The sequence below is a fragment of the Ctenocephalides felis genome, unplaced genomic scaffold, assembly GCF_003426905.1.
Source record: "Ctenocephalides felis isolate EL2017-DRISC unplaced genomic scaffold, ASM342690v1 CF-g0.4_SCAFFOLD_01170, whole genome shotgun sequence".
Lineage (NCBI taxonomy): Eukaryota > Metazoa > Arthropoda > Insecta > Siphonaptera > Pulicidae > Ctenocephalides > Ctenocephalides felis.
Genome location: NW_020537324.1, coordinates 45144617 through 45164668, shown reverse-complemented (window position 1 = coordinate 45164668; position 20052 = coordinate 45144617). Strand labels below are relative to the sequence as shown.

General features: G+C 29.3%; 1 protein-coding gene across 1 annotated transcript in view; it reads right to left on the bottom strand.

The window, feature by feature from the left end:
- The window catches only part of LOC113366519 (cytosolic purine 5'-nucleotidase-like), a 55391-nt gene extending 39061 nt beyond the window's left edge, over positions 1–16330 (bottom strand). The window contains exon 1 of the mRNA XM_026608140.1: positions 16010–16330. Coding sequence (XP_026463925.1) covers positions 16010–16230 — 221 coding nt within the window. The 5' untranslated portion in view covers positions 16231–16330. The remainder of the gene's footprint in view (positions 1–16009) is intronic.
- Between the last annotated feature and the right edge of the window lie 3722 nt (positions 16331–20052).

Here is a 20052-nt window from a genome sequence, read left to right as displayed (position 1 = left end):
TTCGATTACATTAGTGCAGAAAAAACAAAGACAGGCTACAGCTTCAAAGAATGACAAGTAAAATAAAGTTTCATCAAATTTTTCGAGAATTAAATAATGTGATTTAGATTTTTGCGTTGTAAAGTGTTTCTAATGCTGGATGTTAAAATTAATATTTAATAATATCAGATTAATATAAAATGAAGTAAAATATTAATGTCATTGGACCATATGTAGCATTATATGTATGCATGTGCATTACTTTTAGCTACACATCTCCATCTCAATCCCCATTTTTCAAAACAATTATCGCGCCGAAATAAACTAGTGACAAATAATACGATTCAGTGGTTAAAATGCACGTCCAAAAATTTGTATGCATATTTATATTATAATTTAGGTGTATGTAATCAATTTTGTACAACCCGAACAGAAGAATATACCGGTAAATTAATAATATAATATGTTATTTATATATTAGTAGAACATCATATACGAAAATGTAACCAGAATTATGGCGATTCTCTGTGATCTTTGGTAGTTTCTAATTTAAACCATACTTATGGATTATTTTGTTTTATATTTCCTCAAAAACTTGTTAAATCTGAAATTACTATAGACTTCTTATGGACAACAAATTTATTCATATAAATAAAAGAAAAAACTAATGGGGCGCATGGCACCGTGCCTTAAGGCAAACTGCTGGAACTTCCCGTACCAATTTTTTTTTTTTTTTAAAAGATTAACATTTTTGAAAAATATTTACTCTGAAGAAATTAGATTTTTGGGAAACTATAAATTTTTGACAAAAATTTACTTTTTTTGAAAAAAAAAAAGACTTTTTAAAGAGAAAAATTTATTTTGAAATATTTTGGAAATTCTGAACTTTTTTTCAAAGCAATCGTACTGCTTTAACTGCATAGAGACGAAATATCGAAGCGCGTAATGTCTAATGATCATTTTTGACCGCCAAATGGCATTTTTTTACTTTTTTTACTAAATCTCTGAAACGGCTAGAATTGCCTTCATGAAAATTTGATCAGTTCATCTTGTTAATATAAGTAAAATGCTTTTTGAATTATTCAAATCGGAGGCTCCGTTCTCTTAAAAACTGAGTTTTTAGCACTTTTTGCTCCATATCTTCGGAACGGGTAGACCTGTCTTCATCAAAAACTAATCAGCACGTCTCCTTATCAATGCGAATCGAATGTTTTTTGAATTATTCAAATCGCTTCATCCGTGTCCCCGAAATCGTCGAGGAAAATTTGTATCCGCACACACACACATACACGCACACACACACATACACACACCCACACATACACACACACATACATCAATTTTTTCTGAGGTATGGCAAAATGTTCAGAAGGTTTTAAAACGTAAAGATATATAAAAATTTTCATTTTCAATTTTTTGCTATTACTATAACTAGCCCTACGGGAAGTTATTTTGCAAAATCAATAAAGAATTTAATGAAAATAATATATTCTTTATAAATTAAATATTAAAGTACTCACTCATTGTAAGGAGCTTGCTCTCCATTTGAATTCGTCAGACTGGAATGCATGCAATCACATAAAGCATCGCACTTAATTGTTTCCAAGTCACAGCGGACTTTAGGGTTACCACAAAAGGTGCTTCCCACCATGGTAACTACCCTAGCAATATGCACAACCCAATTCTAATATTATCAAATGTTTAACAATTAGATGCTTCGAACTTTATTGTTTTATCTATAAAACTTGAAGTTGAGTATTTCCACTAGAACTTCAAGGTCCGCGAACTCATCAGCTGTTATTTTACGACAGTCTTTTATTTATGATTCACGTATGCGAGATTAATATTTACATTTTACTTCAAAACGCAACTATCTGTATTAATGGAATTGTACTATCTGAATACAAATCGCAACGTGTTTACGAACGAGGCCCCCCCAATAGACATGTATGTGCTGTGATACAAATCCCCACTTCTAAGTGATGTGATATACTAATAACAACATTGAATCATGACTGATCAACAATGGTGTTTTTTATTCAGCAGAGGATCTGCTACTATTATTTAATTTAATTCACTTAGTACCTGTATATTTTACTATGTTAAACATGTGTGAAACATCGCTGTGCCAATCTACGACTGATAAATTTATCTGTTTATTCCACATTTAGCTTTGTTTATCATTATTGATAAAGATAATAAATAACTATTTGTTGTCGTACCATCCACGTACGTCAGACATATTTTGCTGCTTTATTATACTCATTGTCAGTGGTGAAATCGTATTCAATACACTTTTCAATGGTCCAACTTATGCACTTGCATGAAGCACAAAAGATAGCTCTCTCAGATGATACCACATTCTCAAAATATCTCACGTTTACTTTATTGCACTCTCAATAGTGCAATTTATCAATTCAAATTGATGACGTTGCCGATTTACGCTGCCACTTTGTAAATAACAACGTTGGAGTGCTTGGAGAGCGCAAGCACTGAGGTATCTGTATCACGGTACTGCCAATATTTTGGAGTTCTGCCAATTTGTCAATTCAAGGTGAATATATCAACAGTTTTATATTATATTAGAAAGCTGGCAGGCACGAGATATCATAATTATATTGAAAATGCCATGCAATTCAGACATAAATACACAGGGCAGGCGGCGAGGATATCCTTTTATATTATGTCGCAGTTTTTATTAATTTCAAAATAATTATGAAAATAACAAAATAACAAACAGCAAACAAATACAATTATTGGTTTAATTTATTTTATTGATAGTCCAGGAACACACACAACATCAAGTAAACTAGTTGGCTTGGTATTTAGCCTTGAGGCAAGTTACATGAACTTCCCGATATGTGTAAATAATCGACATAATCAATAAAAAATAAATTCATTTATGATTGATTAGAAGTATTCCGAGTGGATTTATTACACATAATAGAAAACGAACGAACACGTTGACTCGAATTTTCTGAAAGCAAATTTTCACAAATCAATAATTTTTATAATTGAACCAGTTTCCGTAGGACTTTATGGTTTAGTATGTGCATTAAGATCAAGTACTCTATCGTTATACCAAGTAAATCGTCTAATTTCGATTTTAACAAACGTCAAAAAACTACTCATTTTTTAAACTTTGATTAATTTTTAAAATTAAACTACTTGTCATAAGGCCGTGATATTTCAGTAAGTTTTATAAGACCATGATATATATCACCAAAAAAAGTTCGATAAAAATCCTAAAACTAATCAGTATCATTCTCAACTAATATCTTTCGAACAGTTTTTGATTTTTTAAAATCGATTCGGTAGTTTGAGCTTAAATGTGGATGAAAAGTTTAACACTTTTTTTTAAATTACAAAGAAACGGCTAGGCAGATCGTCTCACAAAACTGACAAATTATAGTCCTCACTGAGATACATCAAATGGCTTTTAAATTTATGAAATCGGTTCAGGCTCTTTTGAGAAAACGTCGATCACAGGTTTAATTTTGTCAAATGCCAAAAAAAAAACGATACCAATTTTTGCAAACTTTGACGAATTTTCAAAGTTAGACCAATTGTCGTGGAGCCGTAATATTTTAGTATGATCTAGAAGACTATGGTATCTACCGTCAAAAAAATAATAATAAAAACCGTCGAAATAAAAAAAATTAACACTTTATTACAAGAAAACTGCCCGGCCGATCACTACCAACAACTCATCAGCACGATTCCCAATCAATATCTTTCAAACGATTTTTTAATTTTCAAGATCGATTCAGAACTGCGGGCTAAAACGTGGACGAAAAAGTTTTCACTTTTCTGCAACAAAGAAACGGCTTGGCTGATCGTCGCGATTGATAAACGCTAATCCTCACCGAGATACATCGAATGGCTTTTAAATTTTTGAAATCGGTCAAGCCGTTTTTGAGAAAACGTCGAGTTTCGGCAAAAAATCTGTTCACACACACATACTTTTTCAAAATTTGGTCTCATTCGATTCAGAATGGCTTGAAACGTCGAGAAAACATAAAATTAGCGAATCGGATTTTTTTATGAAAACATAAACTTCTCCTTCGGGAAGTTAATATTAGAAAAAAATATGCTTGGACACATTGATATTAACGAAACTTTTTATCATATGTGATGTAACTCATTATCGATTATTTGCCAATTTTCTAGAAAAATTAGTGCCATTGTAGAGTATAATGATACTAATAATCGTGCGTATAATATGTTGGTCGCCATTACTATGGGCAAATTATTTAAAGTTAAAAATTTTACCTAAATATTTATTGGGTAGGGCGGAGCACAAAGATTCTAATTGACTTTCAGTACTTACACTGTCTAACCCAAATGATCTTCATCACAAGAAATGGCATATATCTAACAAGCAACTATTGAACTATGTTCAGTGAAGTTCCCAAACACTTTCTAATTACAATAATGTTTTTCACCTATTTTTCAGAAATTCGCAACATGCCCTTTCTACCCCATGGTCTGGGTAGAAAGGGACAGCCAGCGGGTAAAAATACCTTTTTTTAATTTTAAAGGGATTTTACGAAATAATAGTAAAATTGTTTAACCAATGTGAAATAAAAATTTCATGAGCACCTTTTTACACCGTAATATAACTTTGATATTTTGTGAGAAATATTCATCAGCAAAGATGGAATAAACATTAATATAATTTATCTCTTATGAAATTGCTTTTTATAACTAAATATTTTTTTAATTGTCTTTTTGTACCTTTGTCAGTATAAAATTTAGTTGATTTTTTTACCCCAACCACACGTAAGCTTTTATAGAGGAGAAAAAAAAACTGTTGAATCTAACTTGAAAATATAAATACATCTTATAATACAATTAAATAACGTGTAAAATTATATTTATCCTAATGAAAATCAGACATAAGATGAAAAAAACATGGTGACAGAAAATAAAAAAGGGGTGATTTATAAATATCATCCTCAATTAATTTAATGCTACTATTACTTTCTCATAATCAGTGATTTAATTTTAATTGAATTGATTAATCAATTATTTTGATTAAACGTTAATTAAGTTTGATTGTAGAAATCACAAGTAATATGTGATACTATCCCGTTGTTGGATTTGCCATTATTTTTTATTTTGGTTTGACACATGCAATTATGCACAAAGATAACCTATCGGGTTATCATTTTCGCTATATTTTGATACCACCATAAACAATTGAGAATTTTCATGCGTGATATGTTATCGCAAATTCGGAATATTTCTTATTTGAACTAGTAAAAATATAGTAAAAGTTTCATCTATACAACACGTAACTAACAAATATTTTTCTCAAATAAAATTATTTTTTCACCATCGATATCTCAAAACAAGCAAAGTTAGGATTTTTTTAAAAACAATATTTGAAAGTAGATGAAAAAATAGGATGTATAATAAGTCATCACCTTGATTCTTTTTGTTACGACATCGGGAGATAAACGACAATGTTGGAAAATCTATAACAATAGTATTTTCTTTAATTGTTAGTTTTTTTGTGGGTTGTGAGCATATTAGGTTCAACCTTTTTTTTATATAACCTCCATAAATGCTACCATGTGGGTGGGGTAAAAACCTTTACCCTGGCAAAGCTGTAAACACTAAAAAATAGTAAATGAAACAGTCAATTAAGTTAACAAAAGCATTTTTACAAGAGATTCATAAAGACCTATTGTAACTTTGCTGATAATTATTTCTGAAAAAATACTAGATCAATATACACTGTTATCTCTATAAAAAAATATACCAATGAAATTTATATTTTTATTGGTTGAATATTATAGCTATTATTTCTTAAAATCCCTTTAATATTAAAAGAAGATACTGGACATGTTTGCCCCCTGGCCGTCTAAATTTTTCCCGTCCAAGGACATGCTTACAATCTTTCGAAACACAGCAAAAAACACATTTTTACAATGATGAATTAGTCGGAAGCGTTTTACTGAACCTAGTCAGAAAATCAAATTGCATATTTGTGCCCGCCTTACCTTATAACACTATGAAAGTATCCTAAAAATAATTTTTACAGATTTTTTATTTTCTGTTTTAGAATTTTTTCTGTTTTGTTCCAAGTAGATGATTATATTTGTTGCTGTAAAAACATTGATTAATGCTAAAAACTGTTCTGATATGGTAAAATGAAGAGAGGCTGAATTCTGCTGAATATGAAACTACTTACTATATACATTATGAATCTGAATTGTTTCAAAAGTAACGTAGGTGATTTCAGAGTAAATTTGACCACTTATTCATCAGTATTCTGGCTTGCTTCTAAAGTATGTTTTCATGATCAGTCTTAATAACTGTTATACTTGTATACAGATAGATCATTTTGTTTATTAAAACTTTCCGTAGGGTAAGTTATAGTAATCGCAAAAAAATCTAAAATGAAAATTTTCATAAATCTTTACGTTTCAAAGGTTTCTGAACTTTTGGCATACCTTATTGTTAGAAAAAATGGCGTGTGCGGATATAAATTTTCGTCGACGATTTCGGGAACACCGATCAACCGATTTGAATAATTCAAAAAACATTCGGTTTGTCTTGATAAGGAAAAGTGCTGATCAGTTTTTGGCGAAGGCAGGTCTAGCCGTTCCAAAGATACGGGGCAAAAAGTGCCAAAGTTTTTTAGAGAACGGAGCGTCTGATTTTAATAATTCAAAAAACATTTTACTTGTATTGACAAGATGAAGAACTGATTAAATTTCTGGGAAGGCAGGTCCAGCGGTTATGGACTTTCAATAAAAATAAGTTAAAAAAATGTCATTTGGCGGTCAAAAATGTTTATGACATGCTTTTTATGTCTTTTTCGGTTGGAGGCTGAACATGCGAAAAAAAATCCAACAAAATACGAAAGAAAAAGGGAAATAATAAAGTAATACAAAAAAAGAAAAATTCTGTCTGGTTTTTGGAGGCTCATATTCTGAATGTAGGGGTGGAGTAAAACTGATCACTTGCCAAGGAACATGCGGTTCCTGGTTTCACGTTTAATGCGCAGGTGATACTCATCTTTACTTTTGTCATCACGGTAATGATGATTCTGACTAGATCACAGTATAGATACATAGATACATATTTGCTGTAATATTGTCACAAATTAGTAAACGATCGTTTATTATTATTGTCGACTAATCTATATACATTCATACATACACACACTTTGACAAAATATATACCTTTCCTATAAACTGAGTAGGGAAGACTGGGTACGGTTGTGCCAGGATACGGTAGTGACAGTTATCTACTAAACGCGTAGATAGATAATTATTAACATTTAACATTTTTGACTGATTAAAGAAGGAATTTATAAGACTAGTCGTGATGGCGACTTATTAATTACAAGAAGGAAATGATCACATATTTCATCAATATATTTCTTTTGAACTCTGTTTGAAAAAATATGTTATGTTATTTATTGTTTAATTTTATTCATAAGCTTCGTGGTGGTTTAGATGATTATATTGTTTATGTTGTGTCGTGTTACATATTTCTTCCAATAAAAGTCGTTACAAACTTTTTTCGTGTTTATAACTATTGTTTGTCTATGTTTAAGCCTGTCTCAAACCGCACGGGAGGTGCCGAAAATGAGAATACGGTTTCTGCATGAACAGGACATGCAATCAGGTTAACTAAAAAGACATTCGATTCCTACTGATAGGAAGACGTGTTGATTATTTCTACATATCTAACTGTTTATCTGCCCACATATCTACATATTCATCTATCTACCAGTTCACATGTCCATCAGTTTACCTGTCCACCAATTTACCTGTTTAACTGTCTGCGCATATATCGATGTGTAACTTTAACTATTTATCTGTTTACCGGCTTACCGGTCTACCAGTCTGCTAGTCTACCTGTCTAACTATTTCTTGCTTTCCACTCTATCTCACTACCTACTATTCTACCTATCTTCATGTCTACGTATTTACCTGCTTACCTGCCATACTCTTTATTACTATCTTTCTGAAAAAATGGGTGTGTGTATGTATGTATGGATACAATTTTTCGTCAACTATTTTGGGCGCACGGATCAACCAACAATGACAAAGAGTGCCAAAAATGAAAATTCAATTTTTGAGAGAACGTAGAATCCGATTTGAATGATTCAAAAAACATTCTATATGTATTGACAAAAGAATGATGAAATTTTTGAAAAGGCAGGTCTATTGGCTTGGAGATCAAATAAAAAATGTAAAAAAATCTATTCGGCGGACAAAAATGATCATTACACATATGTCAGACAATTATCAGATATTTTATAGAAATTTTAATAAAATGAACAAATTTTGTTTACATTTCTATGGGTTTCGTACCTATGTTCATCCGTTAGATTGCAATGCGGCGCTCTCGCGCTTCCATATTTCGTTTCTACGCAGCTAACGCATCGCGAATGCTTTAAAAAAAGTTCAAAATTTCTAAAATATTTTAAAGCATATAAAAAATTCAAATTATTCAAAAAGGTCAATTTGTTTCAAAAATTTGAAAATTCTCAAAAATTTATTTATTTTCACTGTTATAAAGAAAATTGAATCTTTTTTAAAAAAAATTTGGTACGGGAAGTGCCAGCACTTTGCCTTAAGACACGATTTAGGCCTATAATTTTTAACTTCCCGTAGGGCAAGTTATAGTAATCGCAAAAAAATCGAAAATGAAAATTTTTATATATCTTTACGTTTCAAAGGTTTCTGAACATTTTGGCATACCTTAGAAAAAATGGATGTATGTGTGTGTGTGTGTGTGTGTGTATGTGTGTGTGTATGTGTGTGTGTATGTATGTACGTGTGTGTATGTATGTGCGGATACAATTTTTCGTCGACGATTTCGGGAACACGGATCAACCGATTTGAATAATTCAAAAAACATTCGATTCGTATTGATAAGGAGACGTGCTGATTAGTTTTTGGCGAAGGCAGGTCTAGCCGTTCCGAAGATACGGGGCAAAAAGTGCCGAAAACGGTAACTCAGTTTTTAAGAGAACGGAGCGTCCGATTTAAATAATTCAAAAAACATTTCACTTGTATTGACAAGATGAAGAATCGATAAAATTTTTATAAAGGTAGGTTTAGCGGTTTCGGAGATATGGAGGAAAAAGTAAAAAAATTAGCCATTTGGCGGTCAAAAATGATCATTAGACATATGCACATCAAATTATCAGATATTTTATAGAGATTTTAACAATAAGTATACATTTTATTAACATTCCTATGGGTTCCGTACCAATGCTTATGCGTTAGACAGCGACGCGGCGCTTACGCGCTTTATATTTTGTCCCTATGCAGTTAAATCAGTACGATTGCTTTGAAAAAAAAAGTTCAGATCTTCCACAATATTTGTTTAGTCAAAATAAAGAAAAAAAATTTTTTTTTCAAAAAAAAAAAAAAAAAAATTTTTTTTTTCAAAAAAAAAAAAATTAATTTTTTTTTTTTTTAATTTTTTTTTTCAAAAAAAAGTAATTTTTTGTCCATATATATAGTTTCTCAAAAATCTTATTTTTTCAAAGTACATTTTTTTCAAAAATGTTAATCGCTTTTAAAAAATTAATAATTTTTGGTACGGGAAGTTCCAGCAATTTGCCTTAAGGCACGATGCCTTAATTGCCTTAAGACAGAATTCCACTTACAGCTAGTTTTTTAATATTTAAAACTATGTAGAATAGTTTGAGTAAATGTGAAAAAAGCATGATTTTTACCAAAAAGTAATGAATAAGACTTGCAAAGTGATAAAGTTTGAGTTGGTTAAATCAAATTAGAAATTTCCGAGATAGAAGTAGACAAAAAAATATGCCCTAATTACGAAGGATGGGCATGGTTTTAATCATTTCATCATTGCGCCAGTGAATATTAACAATAATTGAAACTTATCGATTTTTTAACTTCCCGTAGTTACGTTTCAGAGGTTTCTGAATATTTTGGCATACCTTAGAAAAAATGGATGTATGTGTGTGTGTGTGTATGTGTGTGTGTGTATATGTGTGTGTGTATATGTGTGTGTGTGTGTCCGTGTATGTATGTGTATGCGGATACAAATTTTCGTCGACGATTTTGGGAACACGGATGAAGCAATTTGAATAATTTAAAAAACATTCGATCCGTATTGATAAAGAGACGTGCTGACTAGTTTTTGGCGGAGGTAGGTCTAGCCGTTCCGAAGATATGGGGCAAAAAGTGCCAAAAACGGTACCTCAGTTTTTAGAGAACGGAGCGTCCGATTTTAATAATTCAAAAAACATTTTACTTGTATTGACAAGATAAAGATTTGATCAAATTTTCATAAGGGCAGGTCTAGCGGTTTCGGAGATCTAACGAAAAAAGTAAAAAAAATGCCATTTGGCGGTCAAAAATGATCATTAGACATATGCACATCAAATTATCAGATATTTTATAGAGATTTTAACAATAAGTATAAATTTTGTTTACATTCCTATGGGTTCCCTACCAATGTTTACCCGTTAGACAGCGATGCGGCGCTTACGCGCTTTATATTTTGTCTCTTTGCAGTTAAAGCAGTACGATTTTTTTTTTTAATTTTTTTTTTCAAAAAAAGTAATTTTTTGTCAAATTTATAGTTTCTCAAAAATCTTATTTTTTCGAAGTAATTTTTTTTTTCAAAAATGTTAATCGTTTTTAAAATAATAATAATTTTTAGTACGGGAAGTTCCAGCAATTTGCCTTAAGGCACGATGCCCTAATTGCCTTAAGACAGAATTCCACTTATTTACATTTGATTTGCTCAGATATAACAAGATAGCAAAAATAATGAAAGTTACAGTATTTGTAATAATATATTTGAAAACGTTCAAAATTTCTCGAATATTTCATTACGGGAAGTTCCAGCAATTTGCCTTAAGGCACGATATCATACACCACTAGTTTGAAAATATCTCGTAAAAACAACCAGATCAATTAGATTAATAAAAGAAATGAGCATGATTTTCAAGAGATATTTTTGAACGGTTTTTGATGTCTTAAGATTTTTTGCAAAATCATCTACAAAATTTATTCATTAAACTTAAAAATATAATGAAACTATTGTATCTGAGAACCAGAAAAACTAGTCGACGCAAGTCATTATGATTTTTATCAAATGAATTTTCGATACATTCGATACATTTTTTAGCAAAAATGTGAGTTTATTTACACACATACGCAAACATAAATATACACATATTTTTTAAATTTTCGTGTTTTGTGTATAATTCAGCAGAGTAGAGCGTGGCTTAAAGGTTTAAAAAAGATTTTTAACCAACCATAGCCTTGTTTCTTAAGATGGCGCTATCGGTAGCTAAACAGCAATCGTTTGAAAATCATGACAAAAGCATTTTCGTCCGATGTTGTTTTTTTGTTTGTGGGCACTGTTGTTTAGTTAGTCTGCATTATGTTTTATAAGATATATTATGATTTTTAAGTTAGATTCAACAGTTTTTGATGTAACCTCTATGAAAGCGGCAAAAAGGACAACTCAGCCTTTACCCTAGCAAAGGTGTAAACAATAAAAAATAGTAAATAAAAAGTAAATAAAGTTAAAAAAATAATTTTACAAGAGATAAGTTGAATTAAAAGTTATTCCAACTGACAAAATACCAAATCAAGGTTATATACAATGCAATATCTCTGTAAAAATGTATCCATAAAATTTATATTTTAAATTAGTTGTATAATGTAGCTATTATATAGTAAAATCCCTTTAAAATTAAAAATTAAACATTAAACCTGTTTTAAACATTTTTATTTTATCCCGCCCCTGGGGTAAAAAAGACCAGGTGATAAATTTTCGAAAAACAGCAAAAAAGAGTAGTACTAGATGTACACTACGGTGTTGTATTTATATAACTTTTTGTATTTTGATCAAAAGCATTTAGAAAAGTAGACAAGAATTGTTTCAAATCCGCTTCTTATTAATCAAAGAAATAAAATGTTTTAAGTTAGTAATTTCAAATAATTACGAGTTTGAAACTACTTATAAATATATAAATTCAAGTTATTTTTATAATCGTAAGAATAAGTTGCGTACATGTCGCATACATTATACTGGGAATTTATAAATAGATATATTTTAGCCATGAAAACTATTTCTAATTCATAGCGTAGTTGTATTCTATAATTTTTAGCTATATGTCTTAAAAAGAAGTTTTTGGAATAGTTCATATTCGAAATATATATTTATGTGATATAAGCAAATAGAAATAATGGTGATAAATTATATGTAATGAATTATTAATACGTTTTTACTAGATAGTAAATAGTTATTTCACCAACAATTTTTAAAAACTCAATGCTTCAAGAATTGAATAAGAAAAACTCTACATTTTCTGCATTGTTCTGTATATTTTGATGTTTATGTGCTTTTGTTCTAAAAATAATAAAATTCTTAATTTTATTTTCTTCAAATTTTTTATAAATTTTGGCAAATATGTTTATACATAATATTGTCAAGTCATTCTTTTTGTTTTAGGTAAAGCTATTCTTAAAAACCATTGCGATCAATACACTTAAATAATTTATCTTAATTTTGGAATTATTGTATTTTTATTAATGATTTATTCTTAAAGATTTTTATCAAATATTCGTATCAGTCAGTATAATCAATAACTCTCTTAGGGATCTAACTCTGAAGTACATTTAAATATTCTGTCTTATCTCAAGTTTGAGAAAACAAAGGTCGATAAATATAAAAATATATGATAACCTCTTATCTGAGTTGAAATTACAGCGATATTTAAATTGCTAATATGAGTTATTGCAGATTTTTTTTATTATTTGAGATGATTTTCAAATATTCATCCAATAATATCAATCAATACAGCATGAGGATTTATTATTGAAAAAACATGTGCAAGTATTTCAATTATTCAAAATTACGCATATAAATTTCATTTCTGATTAAATTATAATATTTCAATTAGCAACCGAAATGTGATAATAATATAAGGAGATTATTTTAGTCCAAAATACAATTATCATAATTAAAAAAAAATAAATTGTTTTATAAAATGTATTGTTATTTTTAAGTGAGAATCAACAGTTTTTTTATATAAACTCTATAAAAGCTTATATACACAAGCTTACACATACACATGCATGTGTGTGGGGTAAAAATGATCAACAAAACCTTTACATTGGCAAAGGAGTAAACAGGGTTTACAAGCAATAAATTAAATTAATAGTTATTAGACCTTTGCTGATGAATATTCCATCGAAATACCAGATCAAGGTTATATCCAATAAATTTTTTGTAAAAAAATGCAGCCATTATCTATGTTTAATCAATAAAAATTAATTAATAATTAATAAAAATTATTTAATTTTTTATTAAATTTATGTTTTTATTTTTTATTTTTTTAAATCATTACATTTATTGATTGGCAATATATGTAGGTAGAGAAAAAAGAGCTTAATTAGATACGATTGTGAGAAGAAAAGGAAACTGGGTCGCATCCTCATCGGACTACTTTTTGCACCAAAGAAGAAATAGAAGAACAAAAAGCAAGGACACGAAGAAGGATCCAAACGATAGGACGACAACGCGACAATACTCAAAATTGAAATCAGATGCACAGGACGCAGCAAAACGTAAGATGAAATTTAAAATATAAAAAGTAATTTATAAATAAATGCAAAAATTAGGAGCGAATTAAATGTGGTCTCATACCGATCACCAAAAATCGACAAAAAATCCAGTTTTAATTGAAATTTGTCACCGTTTTCTGAAAAGTAATTGAATAAATTTCAAAAATTCTTTGAAATTTCTATTTTATAAACGAATATTAGATAGAAGTATATTTTATGAATTTCATGAAAACTAGTGGGGTGGGTGGCATCGTGCCTTAAGGCAAATTGCTGGAACCGTACCGTAATGAAATGTTCGAGGATTACTGAATGTTTTCAAATAGATTATTATAAATATTGTAACATTGTCTAATATTTATAAATATTATATAAACTGAATTGCAGAGTTGAAATTATTTGTAAAGTATATTAGAACTATAGTCAGAATTAAAAATAAATATTTTCGATATACAAAAAACTAAATGGGACAAATTTTTTTTTCCAAAATCGATTATTTTGTTAAGACAAGCAGAAAGTTCTTTGAATCATTTAAATCGGACGCTTAGTTCTTTCAAAAATTGCCATTTTTTACATATTTAGCTCCGCATCTTCAAAATGGCTGGGCCTGCCTTTGCCAAAAACTAATAAGCACTTCTCCCAATCATTACTAATTGAATGTTTTTTAGATCATTCAAATCGGATACTCCGTTCTCTCAAAAATACGATTTCTATTTTCTGCACTCTTTGCTCCGTATCTCCGAAACGCCTGGACCTGCCTTTGCCAAAAACTAATCAGCTCTTTTCCCTATCAATAGGAATCGGATGTTTTTTGAACCATTCAAATCGGTTGATCCGTGCGCCCTAAAACGTGACTGGAAATTTGTATCCACACATACATACACACACACACACATCCATTTTTTCTGAGGTATGCCAAAACGTTCAGAAACCTTCAAAACGTCGAGAAATGTAAAAATTTTCAATTCCGATTTTCGGCCCATTACAATAACTTACCCTACGGGAAGTTAAAAATATTTTTATTGAATTCTGGCTTTACTGCATTTTTTTTAAATATGACTCTTTTGTTAATTTATAAAAATTTGATCAATACATATCGTAAAATTAACCATCAAAATTATTTGCTCCACTAATTATTTCATATATTTAATTTGATTATGAAACGCGTATATGGTAGAGGGGGTCTTAATGGTCTCAGATAAAATAATCCCCAACCATTATTTCAAAAGCAATTAAAATAGGATGCTATTTTAAAGTAGAAGGCAACAAACTAGCGATCGCCTTAGATAGATCCTCGTATCTATCAGAAGATAAACCATAAATGAACATTTTAATTAACAAATGTATTTTCTTTCGTTGTTAATTTTTTTAGTTTACGAGACTTTAATATATATGAGCATACTATATTTATATATACTATATACTACAACTACTATATACTATATTTATGTAAGTTTTATAAAGTGTATAAAATATATACGGATTTGTAGTTTTAGTTATTAATTAATTTTATGTAGTTTTTTTGCAAGCGTGCAAATTTTATAAACAAAAAGTAATATGGAAACTTAAAAGAGCTAGAAAGAGAATTCTAGTAAAATTTTGGGAATTTTCCCAAATTACAGAGATGTTACTTGGAGTGAACTATTAATTATTTAATATGTTAATTCATATTTCAAGGATTATTAGTACCTACCAAGAATATTTTCGATTTTTTGCGTATGCAAAATGTTTTATGGAAAATTAAGAGCACTCCTGGCCATCATTTGGGTATGGTGCCATTCTCATGACAAGAATATACCAAATGTGTACAATTGTTATCTTAACGCAATATATATATATATATATATATATATATATATATATAAATCTCTTAGACGCTTTTGGGCTTAATATATATTGAAAAGCATATTTTCGTTAAAGTCTATTTACGAAATTATCTAAACCTATTTGCGATGGTCAGATAATTTCGTAAAAACAACATTTATGTATAAGGATAGGTTAAATAGTATTTGATTGTTACAAAAAATCTGAAAGCTTGAATAATTACTTAATTCATTATTGTTCAATTTATTTTTCGGTATTTTTAAAATTAATTAATTAATAATTCATTTATTTTATTTTAGCCATTATCGTAACATTATCGTAATCTGTCACTCGCAGACAGTCTCCGTATGAAATGCAAATCATTGCTTATATCTTATACTATTCATATTACTTCCGAAAATAAAAAAATGACGTTTTTTATATGAAAAACTACTGACTGGTTTTTCCTTTTATTATTGAAAAACTTATCAACTGCATTTTTAAATTCATAACTTAAATAAATTATGATTATCGACTATAAGGTAGATTATTGCGGAAGTTTAAGCTCTTTCTCAAATGTAGAATGTAATTGACTTATAGTTAAAAAATATTTATATATAATAATACAAAAGTTGCATTACCTGTGCATATTTTCCCTCTGATCGGTGGAAGTTTTGTATCCTGCTTCCAAATCGTTGCTGACGCGACTAATTGAAGAATTCATACTTTTATCCGGTATTAGTCCAGATCCTGTGAATAAAACCCTGCACGATGAGTTTGCTCTAGCCCTTATCACCTCTGCCGGTATTGGAGGATCTGCAGGATTCAATGTTTCATAAACGTCTTGAGACACGTCAGGCATTTTAGTAATACTAAATTAACTTTTCGATTTCAGAATTAATTTTTAACGAATCACAAAGTAATAGTCCAATCCACAAATTTTAATATTGAACACCATCAAAGCAAGGAAAATTCAAATATAGAGATGAATTAAAATTTAGAGAAAATAAATCGTTTAAAATTGACTTGTTTATACGACGGTTTAGACGAAACTGATAACGGCGAATGTAATTTTAATTACTTATTTATATATCGAAAGCATGTTGAAAGAGCAATTACATAGATACGTATATATATATATATATATATATATATATGTGTGTGTGTATGTGTGTATATGCGTATGTGTATTCAAAAGTATGCTTCAACTTCGAACATTGTAATATATGATGTATACATTCTTAAATTTGATGTTGATATAGATACATATTAGTTGAGTTCTAATGATCGGATGTTACAAATATATACATATACATACATACATACATATATATATATATATATATATATATATATATTAGGATGGTTCTTAATATGGACGTTTTCAAATTTCCTTGCTCCCAAGTGCTCAAATGGTTCCAAATTGATAAGAAAACAATTCTCTGAAAGTTTTAGCTCTTAATATTAACTTTTAGATAGTGCGCAAATCAATCAAACTTCGTATGGAAATAGCATGGAAAAAAAAATTTCCATGCTATTTCCATACCATTTTTTTAGGTATAACTTAGTGACAAATGAATTAAAAGTGAAAATTTATGTCATTTTTTATTGAAAATACGACGCTCTGCAAATTTTTTCAAAATTTTTTCATGCTATTTCCATACAAAATTTAATTCAATTGCGCTCTATCTAAAAGACAATATTAAGAGCTAAAACTTTCAGAGAATTGTTTTTTATCAATTTGGAACCATTTGAGCACTTGGGAGCAAGGAAATTCAAAAATGTCCATATTAAGGACCACTCTAATATATATATGTAACATCCGCCGGAACCTGGTATCAGGCAGTAGTTATATCAATTTATTTTTTACTTCGAAATACTGTGGAAAAGCACATTAGAAAAAATGGTTAATGCTTTCAGGCACCCTCGTGTGGAATGATAACGGAAAACTAGCTCATAACCCAGCCTTTGAGCAGAGCACCCATTAGCACATGAAGCATGTACCTAAAGGGTACATGTAACTAACTAACTAATCACACATTGTGGTGTTGTGCTAATATTTTTTACCGGAACGCTAAAATTAAAAAAAAGGCACAAAAACCAGTTCTCATGTTTGCCCCGGTTCGATTCGAAATGGAAGGAACAAAAACCATTACAAAACCCATTTTGTGCATATACATATATATTCCAAATAGGATTATGTTCAGGATCTTGTAGTTGAATTTTCTTTATTTGGTTGTCATCCGCTGAACGATGAGACCACAGATAAGAAAAGGATGAGACCTTAACCAAGTTTTTACTTAATTATCTGTATTAAATAATTGTTGTGGTGGGCCATTAATTTTTATGAAAAGATTTGCTAGATTTTAAAATAATAGTTTATTTCACTGTTTATTTAAAAGAATATCTATATCACTGAATTCGCGCTCACACTTGCAAGGTATAATATTTATGAATTACTTTGCACTGAACGCATTGGTAAATCGCATCGGCGATATTAAATCAAATCTGGTGCATAATTACTGGATTTTATTTTCTCCGTAGCCAATTTTAATATTTGGGGGCCACTCCGTATCTAATATTCAAAATTTACTTATCAAATCATTTTCAGTATATAGCAATTTTTTCAATTTTTTCGCCGAACGCGTTTTGGGGCAAAAATGATGTGCCGGCACGACGTTCCGGGGCGTTCCCCGACAACTCCACTGATCGTAACCAATCTTCGCCGAGCTCAGAATGAAAATAGAAGGTTTTACGACAAATGCATGTCTCTTCATTTAATAGGTGGGTCTATTGATATGTTTTTAGCAATAAACTTCTTGTATACTTTGAGCAAAAATTAAAAGCCAATCGACAGGTTTGACACTGTGACAATGACGCTCAACATCTGACACGATTGTTATTATGGCTTGCTTACTGTTATATAGCCGCAAAAACGTTAATAAAACTGGTAAATTTTTAAATAAGGCGACTGTTTCATTTTATTCATATATATCATTTTTTCCTTATATATACCATTTCTCCGCATTTTTCCCATATGTGTACATAAATATTAACAAGTTTTCCAAACATCCATCCAATTATTAAATAAAAATCAAAGTTTCGTGATTTGATCATTCAATTAATCTAGCAAACGTTTTGAATCTTATTTTGACTCATGTTCAAATAATTCATAAATATAATTTAAATGAAAGACAATAACAAATAACAATAAACAACTGTAGAATATAACTAATGTATTTATAAAAAGTAAAAAATATAGAATGATAAACTCCATGAGTTCATCAGTTGATGTTTATATCTTAATATTGTTTTTGTCTATTTTTAGTTTTTCGTTTTTTATTTTATTGTTAATTATTAATTGTTAGTTATATTCAATAATTGTTCATTGTTATTTGTAATTAGGTTTTATGTTAATTAATCGTATGTGTTACATTAGAGATTAGTTCAATAAAATCTTTAAATATTTGCTAGATTAATTGAATTATTAATTTATAACTCAGGTTTTATTATATATTTGTATATATTGAACACAAAGTCCAATTTGACTTTGAGGTCTCAAGTATCTCTCATTTTTAAAAAACTATATGTTTTAGCTTTTTTATAGTTTTACCTTTGCTTTATGCCTCTTTAGGTTAAACCTCCACGTAAAGTAACAAAAGTTTATAAAGCTAATAAATTCGATTTAAATTTTTCCTAAAGTTATTTAAACTCTACATATTAATTATTTAAATTTATCACATAAAATAAAACAAAAGTTTTCTGTAAAAAGTTACTACTGGTTTAGTGGTTTCAACATTTCTTAACTTCAAATGTTCCATGTTCGTATGCGTTATGAATTTTCAATATAATATTATCTGAAAAACTGTACTTGAAATCTACTAATGTTTAGATAGTGAGTATTAATCGTTCATGCTAATTATATCAAAACGTCAAATATAAATTAATAAATTTAACAAATTCAACCATTCTATAGATTCTGTAAATTTCTAATTCTCCACAAAACTTTGCTTTGTGCTAATTATCCCTAATACTTTAAATTTTTTAAAAAAAGTTTGATGGAAGAAGTTATGAGTTATGATAACTTCTTTTATCTTATATATAAAAATGGAGCTCTCGATCGAAAATGATCCGGTAAAACTCGAAAACGGCTGAACCGATAAGGCCAGTCTTAGTCTTGAAAAATTCGTGCCAATCCAGAGATTGTCGGAAAGGTGAGATAATATTTCAAAATCGCGTAGAAACTTTACATTATTAATCTCAAATTTTTTGTACAAGCATAATATAAATAAAACAATGGACGGTGGCTAACACGTCAAATGTCAAACGTTTTTGACAGATGATGTTCAATTATGTTTAATAGGATGTTTTACGTGAATATTATTTAATTATGATTAAATTGTAGTAAGTAGTTTTGTTTGTAGCTTTATTTATACACAAAACCGTTATTAAACGGGCCGCAAGTATTACTAGAAACTCAAAATATCAACTTTTTTGAAATGTTAATATTAAAATGCATTTTTTTTCTCAAACACGGTGTTCTGAAAGATCTCTTTTGTGTAATTATATATTCATTGGTATTTATAAAACATTTTCTAGGTTATATTATTTTTTATTTATGTTATTTAAATTCAGAACCTAAATTTGGTATCGATCAAAGGAGCATTTTGTCAAATAACATTTT